The sequence below is a fragment of the Gopherus evgoodei genome, chromosome 5 (assembly GCF_007399415.2).
Source record: "Gopherus evgoodei ecotype Sinaloan lineage chromosome 5, rGopEvg1_v1.p, whole genome shotgun sequence".
Taxonomy (NCBI): Eukaryota; Metazoa; Chordata; order Testudines; family Testudinidae; genus Gopherus; species Gopherus evgoodei.
This window is the reverse complement of record NC_044326.1, coordinates 48300996-48315298: the sequence shown is the minus strand read 5'-3', so window position 1 is coordinate 48315298 and position 14303 is coordinate 48300996. Positions and strand designations below refer to the sequence as shown.

At 43.3% G+C, this 14303-nt stretch overlaps 1 protein-coding gene across 5 annotated transcripts in view; it reads right to left on the bottom strand.

Annotated features, from left to right (window-relative positions):
• GUF1 (GUF1 homolog, GTPase) overlaps positions 1–4152 on the bottom strand; it is a 60218-nt gene extending 56066 nt beyond the window's left edge. For 2 of the 5 annotated variants that reach the window (XM_030563123.1, XM_030563124.1), the window contains exons 1-2: positions 3766–4146; positions 736–847 (exon numbers count right to left, since the gene is read on the bottom strand). In XM_030563123.1, coding sequence (XP_030418983.1) covers positions 736–847; positions 3766–3918 — 265 coding nt within the window. In that variant the 5' untranslated portion in view covers positions 3919–4146. Of the gene's footprint in view, positions 1–735; positions 848–3765 lie in introns of those variants that run through there. The other 3 variants (XM_030563125.1, XM_030563122.1, XM_030563126.1) reach the window with 3 other exon arrangements.
• Positions 4153–14303: the final 10151 nt, after the last annotated feature.

The following is a 14303-nucleotide window of genomic DNA, read 5'->3' as shown; positions in this document are numbered from 1 at the left end:
TTAACATCTAAATGTTTTGTAGAGATGTAGCATTTCTACAATTTTTCCAGGAAGGTTTTTGAGCCTGGGGCACTTAGAGAAGAACTCTGCTCTAAATCAGACAGAGCAGAAAGATTAACCTGGATCTCCCACATCCCAGCCCAGCACACCAAGCTATAAAGTGTATGATGCATACATTCCCCTGACCATTCCATTTTCCCAAGCCCATACAAAAGATTTTTTGCTCCAAAGTAAGTCAGCTCTATCTCTCTCCATCGAAATGGGAGGACTAACCATGAAGTACCTGTGTTAAGTTTTACCCCCTAAAACCATTGTCTTAAGTTTCCAGGTTTCAACAGTCCCCTTCTGACTGCCCAAAATTTTTTATGCCCTTCATACTCTGACTATAAGTACAATAAATATTGTAGGTACTGACCTACTTATCGTGTATCAAGAGTTGCACAGAGAACATTACATTTCTAAATACAATCTATTCATCCCATTCCCCAACACATCCCTTCCTTGGTTCTTTCTACCCTCCCCTTTTGTTTTATTTTGTCTAATTGAGATTTGTTTGCAATACACCAAAATCTATATTGCTGTACAAGTGATGGTGTATGTGCATGAGAAGCCCAGGATTAGAATAGCATGGGTATTAGAGATGCTGTGGTAGAACTGTACTAGGAAGTCTGCACAGCACCTGCTCACATGACAAGTAAAGGTAACTAAAAACACATCTAAAATCACAATGCTTACCTGTAATTTCCAAGAGCCTGTCTGCTAGAGTGCTTTTGCCATGGTCTACATGAGCTATGATACTGAAATTTCTAATATTTTCAACAGGAAATATAGACATATCCAGTTTTTCCTGAAAAACATAAAATGTAGAGATTCCTATTCACAAAGCGATTAGGGTGTAATTTCACAAATCAGGATGCAGAATAACTGTATACATGAATAAGGTGACCAGATGTCCCAATTTTATAGGCACAGTCCTGATTTTTGGGTCTCCCTTCTACAGGCTCCTATTACTCCCCCTACTGCCTGTCCCAATTTTTTTCACACTTGCTATCTGGTCACCCTAATACATGTAACTAGTAACTCCTCATTTCTTTGGAACTTGAAAAAGTTTCATCCTTATTTCGCCCCCATCTCCTCTTCCTTTGTTTTCCCCTCAATGTTTGCATTGCCACTCATATCTGTTTCCGTAACTTGTACAAACATTTGCGAGATTAGTACATGAACAGCTACCATTAAATCTATTTAAATTTTTGACCCCTGATAGAATATTCATTAGAGTATTTTGAAGCAGCTTTGCAGGTTGTTTTAGCATTCTAAAATAATTCTGAGGACAAGCTAGGGAAAAGGGTAACTAGTGCAAGTGTTTCAGACACTAGGTAGCTGAGATTAGGCTATGGCTCACCTCTTCATTCTATCAAGTTTCATTTCCAGCTGCAAAAGTGTAACCTGAGAAAAATTAATTCCTCTACACAATTAGTCTTTTGGGAACAGTTCCTCCAATAATTACTAAGTATTAATTGAAACTACCAAGAGGAAGGAAGGTTAGAGGGCAAAGAAAAGACACACACACATTTTCAAAGACAGATTGGTCACCAACTTGCCAGTTCAGGCACTGGAGGGAGAAAGTTAGAAAGAGGAGACAGATGGAAGAGGACCAAGTCACCTAAACCAAAATAAAATAAATCTGAACATGGTCCTTGCTTATGACCCTCTGTGTATTTTAGTCGAAGGGTGTCAAACTTGTTCTGGAGCAGACTGAATTCCACTTTTAGCTGTAGTCAGAACCAGGGTATAAATTGAGGTCAACATACTATGAACAATCCGAAGTGGAACACCCACTGATATCAGCAAGTATGGTGCAAAGACTCTGGCAAGACTCTACCTCTACGTATTAAGATTGTAATTAATTAGTCAATATTTTATTGCCCATTCAGCAAGAAAATATGCTCAGCTTTATGACCCCTCCTATTTTTGTCTCCTTCCCCATACTCCTTTGGTTCACTACCTCCTCTGCTTCTTTCTCCCATCTACATCTGCTTTTCTGCAGCAATTAACCCCCACCCAACCCTTTCCCCATCCTATCTGCTAATACATGCAAAATAAAATAATGCTGCCTTTTAAAAGTTATAGTCTTTGGTATTAACATCCCAATAAGCTTAACTGACGTTGTGGGGTGTTAATATCTAACAGCTACTATTTTGAACTGTCTGCAGACTCAGGAAAAACAATGTATAAATGTTTACAATTGTAAAATACATTTACAACTATGACAAACTTATTTTAACCTTAATAAAAGTTTAAATTCTGCAGCATATGACTCTGCAGCAAGTTAGGTAAGGACATCAAGTGGTCATTCAAGTCCTTTTTGGTAGGATGTTAAACATTTCTGAAGCAACCCTTGCTCTGTGGCTGACTTTTAGCTTTCCTTCAGCTACAAAGATTGTGCAACTGTGTCTCAGAACCAAATTATGTAAATTTTTAGGCAAAAATCTTCCACTGACTTCCATGGGTGCTATCTGTATAAGGACTGCAGGTTCAGACCCTATGACTCCTCTATATTGCATTTTGTGGGCCATGTAACAGGCACTATATTATGCATGCTATAACTCATTTTCCCCCCAAAAAAACAAAACCATACACTGTTTAAGGCAGAGATTGGGCAACCTTCAGCCTGCCAGGGTAAGCCCCCTAGCAGGCCCAGCAGGTTTGTTTACCTGCCATATCCACAGGTTCAACTGATCGCAGCTCCCACTGGCTGCTTCCAGCCAATGGGAGTAGAGTGACCAGACAGCAAGTGTGAAAAATAAGGATGGAGGGTAATAGGAGCCTATATAAGAGAAACCAAAAAGTCAGGACTGTCTCTATAAAATCGGGACATCTGGTCACCCTAAATGGGGGCTGCAGGAAGCAGTGTAGGCTGAGGGATGTGCTGGCCACTGCTTCCCGCCACCCCCATTGGGCTGGAGCAGCGACTGTTCAGACATGGCAGGTAAACAAACTGGCCCAGCCCACCAGGAGGCTTACCCTGGTGGGCTGGGTACCAAAGGTTGCCAATCCCTGGTTTAGGGACTGCTTAGTCTCCAATTGCACTGAATTAGAGTACCGTTAGAAGCAAAAAAGCAATATTTTTATCACAGTAAATATATGCTATCACTTTATGATCAGCAGAAACAATGGGACCTGTCTTCTGTTTCTTCTTTACAAGGGAAAAAGTGCATAAAAAACTTCAGAACAGTAAATAGATAAGCTATCCTTCCACATCTATTACCAAAGATTTTGGAGCCTTTTAAGTTATGGTAATACAAGCACCTCTGCTTGTTTAATCAATATTTGCATACTTCTAAATCACACCTCAAATACCCACAAGTTCAGTAAGATTTCCCATCCTACAGCTGGGGAAACGTAGATGAGGTTACACTGATCTGCCCAATAGCAAGTGGCAGAGCCATAATTAGGACTCAAGTACCTAGGCTCCCAATTTGAGCTCAGACCATTAGACATAGTTGAGTTTCAAACTTTATTTTGAACCAGAGCAACAATATGAAAATCTAACTGACTGAAAATAGGCAAGCACCAAAACAACATTTTGGGAAATGATTGATATGGATCAAACAGGGTGAGTGAGGCCTTCTTGCTAGAGTACAATTAAAAGATGAAGGGCCAAGAGACATCCAGTTGGGTTTAAAAGGGATTTCCATCCCCTACCCGACAGTAGTACAAGTTTTCAAATATTGTATCTATTTCAAACAAACAAAATCTCATCACCTTTTGGGAACTGTAGGGTCTGGAGAACACAACATGAGCCGCAGGGCATTTTTCCATGCACGGCTGAGAGCATAACAAAGCTGCAGCGTTACAGGCGCGCCGCAACCTGACCCCGACTCCGACCCCCACTGCCTTGGTCACACGCGACAACATGCTGTCCCAAGGGGCCGGAATCACACGCAGCTCGCACGAAGGCAGAGGCCACGCGGGGCTCAGCCGCGGGCTCCGCAGAGCCGCCTCCGCTCCTGCCGGCTCCGGACCAGGGGAGCTTCGGGATCCATCCAGGGACACTCCAGCGGGACCTGCCCCGCGCACGGTCAGCGGCGGGAGAGATGGGAGCAGAGTCACACGCGGGCCCAGGAGAGCGAGCCCGCCCCCGGGCCAGCCGCACCGGCTTGTTACTGCCTGACCCCTGCACCGGAGCCCGGCCGGCGCGGGCCGCAGAGCTCACGGCTGGGGCTTGCGCCCGCAGGAGCAGGAGCCGCGCGGGGCGGGCGGGTCTCGCAGCCAAGCTGCACGAGCCAGGCGCTGCCTGCGGCCAAGGCCCCAGTCCCAAACAGACCCCAGCGCGCGCTGGTGCGAGCCTGACCCGGAAGCGCAAGGGCGGGACTGGTAGTAGGAGGGACAGCGGCCTCTGTAGCACTGCGCATGCGCTAAGTCGTATTTAAGGGCAGTTGGCGACGCGAGCGACAGCTCTTTTCTCATGGTCCCGTCCCTGGGGGTGGCTCTAGCCTCTGCCCTTCCGGCAACCCGCGTTAAGGCAACGTACAGATCCTGCTCCAGCGGGGCGTGGCGTGGCGTGTGCTCACCAGGGACTGACCTAAGAGGCCCCGTGTGGGGGGCTGAGAGCCTGAGCTCTCGAGTCCGTAGCAGCTCCTCCCCCACCCCCTCAGAGCCTGGCTGCCCCGCGCCGCTCCTGGCTGCACGCTGCTTTCCGCCCCCCATTCCCTGCTGGGATCCTGGCATCCCCCGGCTCTCGGAGGTGGCCCAACTCCGCAGCCAGGCGGGGAGCAGAGAGGCGGGAGCAGCCCTCTTCCAAATGGGAGGCCCTGTTAGTAACCGGGCTGGGAGCAGGGGGACTTTGTTAATTTTAGGGCTCCATGGAATTGGACAGGAAAGTCAAGAAAGAATAACAGCCAACAGCTGGTGTAAGTAACACAGTGTCTAGGGGTTGTAGAGTAGCAGCCCTGTTAGTCTCTATCCCCAAATTGAACAGGCATACTTGTGGCACCTTACATGGACACTGCATTGCCCTGAGTACACTGACATAAGCCCTGCACCTCTCCTGGAGGTGGAGTTATGTCAGTGTACGTAGGGCACGTACATTAGCAGGACCAAGGCTGTAGCGTGTTCACTGATACAGGTCAGCATAAGCTAACTTGCATTGAACTAACTGCAGTGTAGACCACGGCTGAATGATAACTGCTCTGCGTATGCACCCTTTCCTCATGGAGCTGTGCGCATCATAGCCGCGTTCACTAGTCCCTGCTGCTTCTCCCATCTGGGTCATGCAGCAGGTCTCTCAAGGGAGGCAAAGCTTCCTATTGGATTGGGCCCCCACGTGTAATTTAGGCAGCCAAACACCTATCTTTTCCAGTTTGGGAACCAGTCGTGGGTCTTAGGCAGGGGATAGGTATCTGGATGCCTATCATGAGGCAGTAGTGTGCATGCTAAGATGGTCCAATAGAGTGAGGCTAACCATGGCCTGTACAGAGGCAAAATCATAGGCCCCTACAGGGTTTGGTGTCAGCTGAGTGGGAGTTTCGTGGACCATAGTGGTGCCTTAAATGAGAGTTAGGCACCTCCAGTCCATTTGTGGATTCCCATCCAATTCCCTGACTAGAGATCATATTCCTTTTAGTAAATCTGTATTTTTAAATGCAAAACATGTTTTGATAAATACAAAGAAAACAAGTATGTTTAGCATACTTAAGGTGGATTTGTTTACTAATGAAAAACAATTTAAAAATGCAATTTTTGTGGCACTTTTAATTGAAAGCCTATTTCCATCCTAATGCAGCTTGACACAAATCACAAGCACAAATTAATCATCTATTAAATAAATGCATCCTTCACTGTTACTAAAATAATAAAAATGTAAAAATGAAGAATCTGAATAAATGTGTAAAGCGACAGAGTCCTGTGGCACCTTATAGACTAACAGAAGTATTGAAGCATAAGCTTTCATGGGTGAAAAATTTCCATTACATGCGTCTGACGAAGTGGGTATTCACCCATGAAAGCTTATGCTCCAATACTTCTGTTAGTCTATAAGGTGCCACAGGACTCTTAGTCTGGATCTGTAAAAAGCAACAAATACGGCTACCCCTCTGATACTTGAATAAACGTATGTTAATCTAAATAACTGATTAAAGGCTTCTTCTATACAAATTTATTTAAAGTAAATGTGGCTATCTTTAGTTATAATGTTACTGGATGCCTTGACTCTGTTAAATCATACTTTAAATTCATCAGTAAAATTTTTAGTGCAGCAATGAGAATGAAATTCTTCTATACAAGAGCGAGCTTATTTTGGCCTTAATCCACAAATGGTACATACATGAATAAGGATCCATTAAGTGGATCCCCTTTCAAGATTTGGGCCTATTTTTATAAAGCATTTCAGATGAAGGTAATGAAGAAATATAAGGTTTATTAATAATACATAAGATTATGTCACAAGGAATTCTCTGCTACAGAAACTTTCCTACATATAAATGGAGAAATAAGATAACTTGACCCAACTGTTAATTCCTTACTCTGACATCATATTCTTCCAAAACAAGGTACGCATAATGGACCATCTCCTTTGGTAGAAATCCATTTAAAGTATTACATTTAATTAATTTTTAACATTTCTTTATCTGTTAACCACAAAGAAAATATAGGCAATGTAGAGTAAATGTGAGTCAACATTCTAAATAGTTTTTGTTTTCAATTTCAAAAAATAAAAATGCATAATATAAAAAACTAGGAAAGCACTTTTTCTGTTCCTATGTATTAAAGTAATATACTTTTCTTTATTACCAGGATTCTCTTAGCTTCTGGAGCTGTCCACAGATATGTTCTTGTGATCACTTCTGATTATATTTCCTTCAGTGTTTTTGAGAACTTTACACTGGTTTTATACTATACATAACATAGTACAGTATGTTTGAAATAACTTAGTAATAGACTTTCACTGAAATTCCTTCAGTGAGACAGAAATCCTGGTGAAGTGTGTTCTTCTCACTATTTGCCAAATCTCTTGTGTTATCAGATAGTTACATACTGTTCATAATTGTCTCACTATTGTCTTGCCCCCTCCCCCAATCTGTTCGTTGCATCCACCTGTTGTCTTTCATCTTATACTTGTAAGTTCTTCAGGACAGAGACTGCCTTGTTTGTATTTTTTAAGTGCCTTGCACAATAGAAACTTGATTCCTAATTAAAATCCCTAAATGCTACTGTAGAACTGATAAATGAAATTGTTTTTAATTGTTCACTTTATTAATGTAACTTCTGTTCACCATTCACTACACTTGCCTACACTGTAACTTCTGTTCCATATTGTAATTCAAACCCCATTTTAAAACACTCACTCCATTTTGTAAAAGCTTCCTCCAACCTTCATTTTTGCAAACCCTGCTGTAATCTTATTAGTTTAGTTTAGATATGTGAATGAGGTATGTATGAATGATGGAATCAACCTCCAGCCCCAGCCTGTCCTGATGAGATAAAGTTCAAATACCAACGGCTGAAGACCTAGACAATAGCCCTAAACAAAGTAAGAAGCATCCACCCTAAAAAGAAAAGGACAACAGAAGGAAGATCAAAGCCAGGTCCAAGGCTGAAAGTCACGCCTGCAATTGATGGCTGATCCATCTAAACCCATAGGCAGCGTGACACAGCAAGACCTATAGACTTTGAATCCAAACTAAAAGCCTATAAAAAAGAAGGGTGAGATGAGAAACTCTGGGTAACATTCTGCTGCCAACATGGAAGAACATCGGTGCCTGCACAACAGAGATCCAGCTCAGCCTTGTGCCCAGCTTTCCTGGCCAGTTAGCTGCCACAAGCTACGAACCCAAGCTGCAAAATCAAGCCATGAACTTAAGCTATCTTCAGGACTGGTAACTATGCAGCAGCTGCAGAACACCTGATGAATGTGGGCGTGTGTGTGTGTGTGTGTGTGTGGGCGTGTGTGTGTAAGAATAGGTATAATGTGTGTGTATAAGAATTAAGATATTAGTATTAGTCATAATTGTTATCATAATAATGTGCATCTTTGCCTTGTCCCCTTTAATAAGATCCTGCTGGTTTTTACTGGTCTATATAATTGGTAACAACACTACTACAGTACAATAATAGTTTGTTACCTTGAAAGCATTTCATATTTTTATCTGATGTTATCTGTTTACACCTAACTCAAAGCATAGCTATTAAGCTTGTCCATTCTGCTTTAATATTTTTTTTTTACAAGAAGAGTACTTAAAGAAAACTGTCACTCCTATCTGTTTTTCTTTATGTTAATTATTGCAAATTGATCTTATGAAATCTTTCACATATTTCAGACCAGCTTGTGGTGATCTGTATGTGTGGGTGTGTGATATCATTTTAGTATAATTTGGTGTCTTGATTAACCTTGAATCTTATAGGAACCCTTCAGATCCTCCCCTCCTCCAGTTTAACCCTTATCATATATTGTTAATGTCCATGTTTTTTTTCTTACATGGAAAAATTGTATAAATGTTTCCCAGAGAGCGGTGAACGTCTATGAGCCTAATTTCTCTGATTAATCAGTTTAGATATATTTGATTTTTCTATTCTCACTTGTCCAGTCTTGTCATAAACAGATGGTTAAGGGTTAATGTCTCTCTTACCTGTAAAGGGTTAAGAAGCTCAGTAAACCTGGCTGACATCTGACCAGAGGACCAATGGGGGGACAAGATCCTTTCAAATCTTGGTGGAGGGAAGTCTTTGTTTGTGCTGGTTTTTTTTTTTTTGTTCATTGTTCGCCTCTGGTGCTAAGAGGGACCAGACGTGCAACCAGGTTTCCCCATCTTTCTGAAACAGTCTCTTGTGTGCAAATAGTAAGTACTAGCTAGAAAAGGCGGATTAGTCTTATGTATGTTTTCTTAACTTGCAAAATGTGTATTTTTGCTGAAGGAGTTTTACTCTCTGTTTGCCTGTAACTTGGAATATCAGGCTGGGGGGAGGGAGTCCCTCTAGGCTATATAAATCTGACTACCCTGTAAACATTTTCCATCCTAATTTTACAGAGATAATTTTTACTTTTTCTTTCTTTAATTAAAAGCTTTCTTTTTTAAGACCTGATTGATTTTTTTCCCCTTATTTAAGACCCAAGGGGATTGGGTCTGAACTCACCAGGGATTGGTGGGGGGGAAAGGAGCGGGGGGGGAAAGGTTAATTCCTCTCTGTTTTAAGATCCAAGGAGTTTGGATCAGTGTAGCCTCTCAGGGTAACCCAGGGAGTGGAAAGTCTGGGAGGGGGAAAGGAGGGGGGATGGTTTATTTCTCCTGGTTTTAAGACCCAAGGGGCTTGGGGCTTGAGTTCCCCAGGGAAGGTTTTAGGGGAACAAAAAGTGTGCCAAACGCTATATTTTGGCTGGTGGCAACGGTATCAGATCTAAGCTAGGAAGTAACCTTGGAAGTGTCTGTGCAGGTCCCCACTTTTGGATGCTACAGTTCAAACTGGGGGGAAAATACCTTGACAAGTCTAATCAGGATTTCAGCTGTAATTGCATAAAATGTTTAGGTAAATACCAGCATGATACTCAGCTAAGACAATTGCAAAGATTTGTATCAAATTCTTTGTCTAAAGACATGTCAAATAAAGCAAGACATTCAGTATGTTTTGAGTAATGCCATTTTAGAGACAACTTAATAGGAGGAAGATAATGATTTAAAAATAAAATTTGTGGTAGACTTTCATTTTAACTTAATTATTTGGCTAACAAAGATCATAATAGTATAAAACTATATGATAAATAGAAGCAAAAGCCTCACTGTTGCCTTTAATATCTATAACAAAGTAAAAAGACAGGAGTACTTGTGGCACCTTACAGACTAACAAATTTATTTCAGAATGAGCTTTCGTGAGCTACAGCTCACTTCTTTGGATGCGCAGAATGGAACACACAGACAGGAGATATTTATACATACAGAGAACATGAAAAGGTGGAAGTATGCATACCAACAGGAAAAGTCTAATCAACTGAGATGAGCTATCATCAGCAGGAGGAAAAAAAAAAACCTCTAGGTCCAATGGAAATGGAGAATGGGTATGGCAAGGGCCATGAATCCAGAAAAGCATGATCCATAGGGTACAAATGAGGAATATCTCAGTCATTTTCTGCTGCATGTGAATAAGTTAGATGCATTGCAAATGTTGGTTTAACTGAATGGTAATGATGCAGAACATATATACACACTTCACTGCAAGAGCCATCCAGTAATAGCTGGTACCCCTACAACAAATGTAACATGAGAACAACCACCCACCTTCCATTCAACTGAGAGCTCCGTATACAGCAGTATCTGGTTCCCAAAGTACTACAATGGATATGTCTTGACACATCGTAGACTGTTCAAGCAGCAGAAGGGTACAAAATCACCAGACACAGTTTCTGAGTGTGTTAAAGGGATGTGCTCATGCGTTTACGTAGGCCAGTGGGGTGAAGCACCACAACGGTGTGTACGCAACATAGCATCTATATGAGATCTGAGAGGAGCCCAGAAAAACCACTCCCACAGGTGAAGCTAAATATTGCATTCAGCAGACTGACACACAATCATTACATGTGCAAGTAAACACTACAATATGTATATCAAGGATCATGGCAGGAGGTCTGTGAGGAGATGGTACAGTATACAGCATTCTATGGCTAAACAACAATCTGCACCAAATAATCATAAGGTGCAGTATTTTAAACATGTAAGCATGGTAAGTGGGTAGCAAATCATAGAGTCAGGCAGAAGCATGATAAGATGGTAGATTCATTGTCATGTCATCCATCTTCACCTACTATTGCTAGGGCACATAAATATATAGTATGTAGGCAATGCTGAGATTGTTAGGCAGTTAATACACAATCGCAATACAGAGCAATCCACAATCAAGCTTAGCGAACAGGCGTAGCGAACAGGAGCTTAGCGAACAAGCTTAGCGAACAGGGAGCTGCTAACAGGGAGTTTTGCAAGGGAGTTCTCCAGATGAAGGAGGAGCACATACAGCATCTGTGGGGTAAGTGACTGTCTGCAGTGTTTGTGTTTGGGGGTTGCTTGCTGTGTGCTGAGCTTGTGTTTGTCAGTCTGTTTGGTTTGTTTGTTTGAAGGACCATGTGCTGTAGCTGGCAGCTGGAGGTGGAGCTACTAGGAAGGTTTGAAAGCTAGAAGCCTCTGGTAGTTGGCTGAGCCTTAACCAGTGGGCGGGGCATTCACTCAGGCCAGGACTTTATAAGGCTGCGCACAAGCGACCAGGGAGCTTAGTGAACAGGAGCTGCTAACAGGGAGTTTTGCAAGGGAGTTTGGAAGGGGAGTAGGAAGGGAGGGGGGGGGTCCCTTGTCGGTCTCATCTGTGACCCGTTGGTCCCCTGAACCTAAAAACCGAGCCACATCCAAAACCTTTCTGTTTACAGCAGAGCAGAGGGGACAGGGAGCTGCAGACAGGAATTTGAGAGTTTAACAGAGGGAGGCTTACAATGGTGAGGAGGACCCGCAACACCTGTGCCAGCACTGCTTCTGTCTCCTCCACCTGCGCCTGTAGCCAGACAGAGCACCAAAGCATGGATGCTTTTACCCAGATTCTGGTGTGGGCTTGCAAAGACTGTAATTTGCAATTTCCACTTACTGATATCCAGGCTGGGGGTGGCATCCAATGTGAAAGGTGCCTACTGGTGGAATCTCTCAGGCAGCAGGTGAGAGAGCTACAGGAGGAGGTGGCTAGGTTGAGGAACATCCATATCCATGAGCAATTCCTGGACAGTATCCATGTGGAGACAGCTGACGTAGCTGTCCCAGTTGACAGGACTACCGACACACCAGTGGAGGAGGAGGCTCACGGTGGACACAGTCAGCTGGTTACTTCTAGCAGCAGGCAGTGCTCCACCGCTGCTGCGAACCCTCCTGCTGTGGTAAAAGATAACCGTTATGCTCTTCTTGATACAGGAGAGAAGGAATCACCCCCAACAGTTAAGGAGGTGAAGCCTCGTACCCCTAAGGCTGGGAGGTCTGCTGCCACCATTGATAAGAAATGTAGGGTAGTGGTGGTTGGAGACTCTCTGCTGAGGGGGACGGAGACACCCATCTGTCGCCCTGACCGTTCATCCCGGGAGGTATGCTGCCTGCCAGGGGCCTGTATCCGAGATGTTACAGAGGCATTGTCGAGGATTATCCGGCCTTCTGACTACTACCCCATGCTACTCATCCATGTGGGCATAAATGATACTGTGAGGTGTGACACTGAGCAGATCAAGAGTGACTACAGGGCTCTGGGAGTATGGGTTAAGGAGTTTGGAGCGCAGGTGGTATTCTCTTCGATTCTTTCTGTTGAAGGTAGGGGTCCGGGCAGAGACAGATGCATTGTGGAGGTGAATGCCTGGCTGCGAAGATGGTGTCGCCAGGAGGGCTTTGGCTTCCTCGACCACGGGATGCTATTCGAGGAAGGACTGCTAGGAACAGATGGCGTTCACCTTTCGAAGAGGGGAAAGGCCTTATTTGCGCACAGACTGGCTAACCTAGTAAGAAGGGCTTTAAACTAGGTTCGACGGGGACAGGTGAGCAAAGCCCACAGGTAAGTGGGGAACAAGACCTGGGAGATGGGTTGGAAACAGGAGGGAGCACGGGCTATAATGGCAGAGAGGAAGGAGGGTCAGGGCGAAGCTGGGAGGCAAGATCAACCAGTATCTTAGATGCCTATATACAAATGCAAGAAGTATGGGTAATAAGCAGGAAGAACTGGAAGTGCTAATAAATAAATACAACTATGACATTATTGGCATTACTGAAACTTGGTGGGATAATACACACGACTGGAATGTTGGTGTGGTTGGGTATAGTTTGCTCAGGAAGGATAGACAGGGGAAAAAGAGAGGAGGTGTTGCCTTATATATTAAAAATGTACACACTTGGACTGAGGTGGAGATGGACATAGGAGACGGAAGTGTGGAGAGTCTCTGGGTTAGGCTAAAAGGGGTAAAAAACACAGGTGATGTCATGCTGGGAGTCTACTACAGGCCACCTAATCAGGTGGAAGAGGTGGATGAGGCTTTTTTCAAACAACTAACAAAATCATCCAAAGCCCAAGATTTGGTGGTGATGGGGGACTTCAACTATCCAGATATATGTTGGGAAAATAACACCGCGGGGCACACACTATCCAATAAGTTCCTCGACTGCATTGCAGACAACTTTTTGTTTCAGAAAGTTGAAAAAGCTACTAGGGGGGAAGCTGTTCTAGACTTGATTTTAACAAATAGGGAGGAACTTGTTGAGAAGTTGAAAGTAGAAGGAAGCTTGGGTGAAAGTGATCATGAAATCATAGAATTTGCAATTCTAAGGAAGGGTAGAAGGGAGTACAGCAAAATAGAGACAATGGATTTCAGGAAGGCGGATTTTGGTAAGCTCAGAGAGCTGATAGATAAGGTCCCATGGGAATTAAGACTGAGGGGAAAAACAACTGAGGAAAGTTGGCAGTTTTTCAAAGGGACGCTATTAAGGGCCCAAAAGCAAGTTATTCCAATAGTTAGGAAAGATAGAAAATGTGGCAAAAGACCACCTTGGCTTACCCTTGAGATCTTGCGTGACCTACAAAATAAAAAGGCGTCATATAAAAAATGGAAACTAGGTCAGATCACGAAGGATGAATATCGGCAAATAACACAGGAATGCAGAGGCAAGATTAGAAAAGCCAAGGCACAAAATGAACTCAAACTAGCTATGGGAATAAAGGGAAACAAGAAGACTTTTTATCAATACATTAGAAGCAAGAGGAAGACTAAGGACAGGGTAGGCCCACTGCTCAATGAGGAGGGGGAAGCAGTAACGGGAGACTTGGAAATGGCAGAGATGCTTAATGACTTCTTTGTTTCGGTCTTCACTGAAAAGTCTGAAGGAATGTCTAGTATAGTGAATGCTTACGGGAAGAGGGTATGTTTAGAAGAGAAATAAAAAAGAGCAAGTAAAAATCACTTAGAAAGTTAGATGCCTGCAAGTCACCAGGGCCTGATGAAATGCATCCTAGAATACTCAAGGAGTTAATAGAAGAGGTATCTGAGCCTCTAGCTATTATCTTTGGGAAATCATGGGAGACGGGGGAGATTCCAGAAGACTGGAAGGGGGCAAATATAGTGCCCATCTATAAAAAGGGAAATAAAAACAACCCAGGAAACTACAGACCAGTTAGTTTAACTTCTGTGCCAGGGAAGATAATGGAGCAGGTAATCAAAGAAATCATCTGCAAACACTTGGAAGGTGGTAAGGTGATAGGGAATAGCCAGCATGGATTTGTAAAGAACAAATCGTGTCAAACTAATCTGA